The 6,490-nt window shown below is 33.1% G+C and overlaps 1 protein-coding gene across 1 annotated transcript; it reads right to left on the minus strand.

Annotated features, from left to right (window-relative positions):
* Positions 1-4,789, minus strand: LOC112518364 (autophagy-related protein 18a-like). The gene is made up of 4 exons (XM_025126029.1): positions 3,777-4,789; positions 2,545-2,752; positions 1,928-2,054; positions 1-293 (listed from the first exon to the last, which is right to left on the minus strand). The coding sequence occupies exons 1-4, from the start codon at positions 4,776-4,778 to the stop codon at positions 194-196; spliced, it is 1,437 nt and encodes a 478-aa protein (XP_024981797.1). The 5' UTR covers positions 4,779-4,789; the 3' UTR covers positions 1-193.
* Between the last annotated feature and the right edge of the window lie 1,701 nt (positions 4,790-6,490).

Genomic DNA, 6,490 nt, shown 5'->3' on the forward strand with positions numbered 1-6,490 from the left:
TTGCATTTTAAAGATTTCAGCCCATTCAGACTCTTTACAACTGCTTTTTAAGAAAGAAAGCGTTTTACAAGTTACGTGTCGTGGATCATATATACATAATCATAATCATAATCATAATACACTTTTTAGCAAGTACTAGATATCATAGAATTTACTTACCAGAACATATACAACTCTATATAGCTAATTGCTTTTACAAAGACGTCAAAGAGTCATCAGGCTTCACGAAATTATGATATTCCAGTTGCGTCATCTCCCCACCGCTTGCAGGATCAAATTTGCATCTATAGAAACTGCACCCAACAAGACTCAACCCCATTCAATCTCCAATAATATTATTATGCATAATAGACTTTAAGGCTTCAAATCTCAACAAAGATGAGGAGTTTGCATGAGTACTATTTGCCACATATATACATACATACATATATATATATATATATAGAGAGAGAGAGAGAGAGAGAGAGAGGGGAAAGTTCTGTTAGAAACCTGAAATTGATAAGCAACCTGGGAACCGGCCAAAGAGTTACATGTCCCTCTTTCAAAATAAATATTCATGATGAATAACACATTCATAAATTATGAATATGCCACGTGTCATGCTATGGGCAATTCTAGGGTTACTAATCAATTTTAAATTCCTTGGAATCTGCCCCTATATATAGTGGGAGGTTCAAATAAGAATGCTAAATATTATGAGCAGGTAAGAAAGTAAGGTTCATATGCGAATCTGCAAAAATTGGGAAAAAGTCCATTTGAAGATGCATATATAAACTCATGTTACAGATTATTCATATGGGTTCACATATGCATCTTCAAATGGATTTTATCAATGACTCACATATGAGCCTTCTCATCTTACCTTCCCACAATATTTAGCCTTCTTATCTGAACCGATCCCTATATATATATATATATATATATATATATATATGAGAGGGAGAGAATATCAAATACAAACTCAATGTTTGTTACAAATCCATGGAAATGAATCCAAATTATTTAATGAGTTTGATTTTAGGCTATAATTCATTTTGTTTCACATGTTCTATTCTTGTGTGTGTTTATGAGCTTGTATGTGTGTGTGTGTGTGTGTGTCTATATGTGAAACATATATTGATGTTTTCTTCCACATGTAAAACAAGAATGAAAGTTTCATATATGAAAAACAGCACTACATGAATTTATGAACAATGCATGTTTCACATATGAAAGAACACATGAAAACGAGTTTGTAGGTTTGTAACGAATATTGAGTTTGTATATGATATGCCCCATATCTAAAAATATTATTTATATACTTAAAAAAGTTATGAATAATAACTTTCACAGAAAAGATACCATAGTCTTAGCCTAAACAGCTACTTTATGTAATCAACCTTTATTTTTATTTCTAAACCCACTTTCATAACTGAGCTATAAGATATAAAGTAAATACCAATAGAACACAAACCTTGTCACATTCAACATCCTGTAGCTACTATAATACTACTCGCTTTTCATGCCTCCTATTGTTTTAACTTATTTTCCTCGGCTGCCTTTCCTGTTACTTTTTGCACACTCTCACACATGTACGTTGCTCCCTCGTTTCTTTTTTTGGTTCGTGGAAGTAGAGGAAATGTCTGAATATAATACTCTTCCGAGACCCTAATCCGCATGGGATTTACTGGGATTGGTTTTGTATTCTAAGAATATAATATAAGCATATCTAGTAACCCCCAACAACTTTTCTCTATGCCTAACGACTGTCATCAAGTTTAATGTAGTCATCAAAACTTTCTTGACAGTTCAGTCTCAAATGCACAAACCAACTTATTTGATTATTGAAGTTGAAGTGTTGGCTTTATTTTTCTTTTCAGGAATGGATAATGATCAGTGGTGCAACTTGCATAAGCATTCCATCAAGAAAAAGTTTTAAGTCACTCACCTTCCATCCATGCCAAGAATAACAACTGTATTCTTTTGGTGGCCAAATGCAACAATGTACTGAGAACCTTCAATCAAGCGGAACTGAGCAACTGACCACTCTGAGCTGAAGTACTTAGGCAATACTCCTGAAATAAAAATTCATGTGAGCCACAAAAGTATGGAATGATCTTTATAAACTTCCATATCAACAAGGTATTGAATAGAATTACATCATCCATACCAAAAACCAAAACCAAACACTAACCCATTATATCATACCCGAAGGTAGGGTGGGGTTGGGGGGAGGGGGCTGTGAGATGTAGGAAAACTTGACCTCCACCCCAATGGGTAGTGTGGAAAATGATTGTGAAGAAAGGACAATCAACTTTTCTTTTTCTGAAAACAAGAAAGGTAATGCTGAGATTTGAAAGGAGTGTTAGACCTGACGTCCACTCCACTGTACTTTTTGTTAACTTATTTATGGTCAGAAGAGTGATTCTATTTTAACTTTCAATGAACCAGTAATGCACCAGAGTACTTAAACAAAAAAGCGTTGTTCAGTCTACACCTTGACTTTTCCAATACTTAGAACCAACCAATTTTGAAAATAAATAAACTTATCCCCGTCTTCTATACCTTTAATGAAAGAAAGAGATGAGCTTGATGAAGAAACAGGGGCACTGTGGTCGGATGATTCTATAGCCTTGTCAACGCCTTGGTTTCCTTGAGTAAGCTTGAGGCTGAAAACATGAACGGTGCCCTTGTCACTTGAGACTGCCAGCCACTGGACAGTAGATGAAAATGCCAGACTGTATATTTCTGCTCTATCTGCTCCCCTCCTTACCTGCATCAATAATCCACTGCTTTTAGTCTACTACAAAAACGAAATTATAATTTAATCAGCATGTTTTTTTTATTAAATTGATAAATCAATTGAAGCTAAGCATTTAGATGATTACATTGTTATGAGAAACAAATCAAACAGTAGGTCTTTCATAAAGGTAAAGAAAACTGTCTTACATATGTAAGCAGCCCCTGAGTAAACTATTCCCATATAAACATCCATCATTACTTCTCTTTCACACTCCTTTGATGCAGCACAAGTGAGACACTTCATTTCTTAAACTTCTACCAACATCCATATCCTTATTTGTCATCTTTCTTTTCCTAAACATTTAACCTCAGATACAATTCTCAATTATGAATTTTTCCTCAAAAGAACACCAGCAACAAACATATTTTGCTCATAGAAACAGTTGATCAAGTGTTCTTCTAATTTGTCGTCACCATATTGTTTACACATGATAACTCAATCTTTCTTAACAATGTACAAGATTTCCTTATATTTGCTGCCTATTTGGATTCATGAGCCATTCAACAACCAGTGTTGGTATTAAATATCAGGTAAAAAACAAAATACAATCTGAAATACATGCAATGTGAACCCTATTCCTAGCTCCAATAACAATGGCCATGACAATACTCCTGACCAAGGCAATACAAATCTCAATTAAGAACTTAGCATTTTTTTTCCTGCACCAGGGCAAAGAGACTCGCTTGCAGGAAAAAGAAAGATAAGATGTTGCATTCTGCAAACTCGGTAAGCTTAAAAATATTTTGCAAAAAAAAAAGCTACAATCCATAAATTAGGTGTAATGTTGCAAACATAGAACACTTAAAGATCGAGTTCTGAGCATGACGAAGTGTAATTATAGAAACATAGACAAAACATGGTAATCATATCCATGAATTCCTCAAGTTAAGACTCAAAAAACTGCATAGCCGAATCAAATATTATCTTGACAAAGTTCCTACCACTCACCAGTTTTGATCATAATTCTCAATTAACAAATAAAATCAAGGCGTACCTCTTGCAACAGCGTCCCATCATGAGTATCAAAAATTCGAATCAGAGTTCCCTTCGTGCTAGCTGTAGCAAGCATATGCCCATCCTGAGCCAGAGTGAAGCAGGCAATCCTTGAATCATGAGCTAGAATAAACTTTGTTTTCTTCGAAGCATAATGTTCAACCCTAACTTGCCCCTTTTGCAAACCTAGAGAAACAAGCACAAAATTACTCGATCCTTGCGAAACCTCGCAAAGCCCCTTCGGATTCGCAAACGTTTCGATCTGATGCAACAACTTCAAATCCGCAAAATTGTAAACGAATATCTTCTGCTCCAAAACAACAATAATTCGGTCCCGTCTCAGCCGAACTCCACGAACTTCAGACCGAAAAGACAGCTCACCGATGCATCGACTCTTATGATCGTCCCAAATCATAACCTTGTTGGGAGGATACTGCGGTTCGGGACCACCACCAACTAAAGCAAGTATATTGCAACGAAATAGCATCTCCACTATCCCAATGCCGCCTCCGTTCTCAAAATCTCGACGGAAAATCTCGCGGAAAGGATCACAGTTATAGATTCTAAATCCATGAGTGATCCCGCAAGCAAAACAACCGTGATCCTGATTGAAAGAAACGTGGAGCAACGAAAGAGGTAAAGGAGGAGAAGCATGTTCGTGGAAATCAGGCGCCATGATCTGAGGGCTTGACATGAGGGTAGCGTCATGAACCGGAACCGGAGCCGGCGCCGGAATCAGATCTTGAGATAATTGAGTTACATCGTGAATATCTTCATTATCTGGAAGAAACTGATTAAGCCATTCTCTAACATTCCCATCGCCGTCTTCGTGATTGTATTGAGTTTGCTGTTCTTGAGTAGCGTTCGTTTTAATCGGCGGCAGCAGTGACGACAGATCTCCGTCGACGGTGGTGGCTATAGCGGAGTGATCGTCGGAGTGATGATCGGCGTTAGGGTTAGGGTTTGGCCACGGCGGAGAGGGGAACGACGAAACGGTTGCCATTGTTGATGATCGGAATTTGTTGAGTCTACTACCGTAGACTTTATCCACATCCAAAGTTTTATATTTTGGATTAATATTACACTTAAACTCCTTATAGATTTTCAAATTTACAGTTTTGGTCCCTTTACTTATACTTATATTACTTTAGCTCAGCTTAGTGGGACGCACAACTTATTCAATCAGTTATACGTGACTGTTTAGTAGTGACTTAATTATATAGAAAATGGCTTATTCCCCTAAGTTTCTAGGAGAAGTTTTATGTTGAAAACCAAGTTTTTTCAAAAATGTCTCTCCGTTAAAAAAAAACAAGTTTTTTTCCATATATGAAAAAAGTCTCCAAAAAAGATCTTCTCAATCTGTATAGACTGATTAATTCACAAAAGTTTTATTCATAGATAACTTAATAAAAAACCAACCAAACAACCCTGAAGTTGTTTTTATATCTTCTTATGTCTTAATATAAATGTAATGTTGATTAAATATGCAATTTTGGGAGGGTATATTTGCTTGTTAGTTAAATATCTAAATATTTATTATTAAATACAAAAATAAAAGGTAAATCATGGATGTAAATCAATTATGTAATCGATATCTATACTATATTATAAAACATTTGTTAAAAACTTTTAAAACTAATTTTTTTATGTATAGAGTACTGTTTATTGATGCATATTACTTAAAATTCAAGATTACAGGTAAAATGTGCATGAGTACATCTTATTAAAGCTCTATGTTTGAATTCGTGTAAGTAATTGTAGATAAACATAATCAAATACATGATAAACATCATTTTAAATGTAAAAAATCCAAAACATAATTATGATAATCATTGAGTTCTAACAGAATACTCAATTATTATCTTAAATAAATTATTTTATTAAACCAAAAATATATTAGTTTATTTTTAAACTTTTAAACTTCAGTTAAATTTTAATAAAAAATTGAATTAAACAAATTACACAAAAACAAGAACTTTTAAATAGTTAACTTGATACTGATATTGCGTATTTTTTTTTCAAAACTTTATAATATCTTCAAATTTATATTTCATTTAAAAATAAAAACATTTTTTTCTCAAAGCCACATAAAGTCGCATTATAACATCGATATACCGAAAATATAAAATGAAACATTAGAATCAAGATGTATCTCGCTGCATTGCGCGAGTACCTTTCTAGTTATATTATAAACATTTGACAAAACTCTTAAAAAATATTTCTATACATGACGTACTATTTAATTATTTATTGATGCATATTACTTAAAATTCAATATTACAAGTAAATTATACGTAAGTACAACTTATTAAAACTTCATGTTAAAATTCATGTAACTAACTGCAAATAAACATAATTAAATAGATGATAAACATAATTAAATAGAGAATAAATATTTTATTTTAAATATAAACAATCTAAAATATAATTAAGATAGTCATTGACTTCTAACAAAATACTTAATAATTATCCTTATAAAATTAAATATAAAAAATCTAAAATATAATTTGGATAATCATTGACTTCTAACAATATATTTAATTATTATCTCTATAAAAATTATACTAGAAGCGTACTTGCGCAATGCAGCGAGATACATCGTGTTTTTAATATTTTATTTTATTCTTTATCTCAGTCGATGTTATAATATGGCTTTATGTGATTTTGAGAAAGCGATGATGTTTTTATTTTTGAATAAAATATATGTTTGACGAT

Source organism: Cynara cardunculus (genome assembly GCF_001531365.2).
Source record: "Cynara cardunculus var. scolymus isolate 2C chromosome LG 9, CcrdV1, whole genome shotgun sequence".
Classification (NCBI taxonomy): Eukaryota; Viridiplantae; Streptophyta; class Magnoliopsida; order Asterales; family Asteraceae; genus Cynara; species Cynara cardunculus.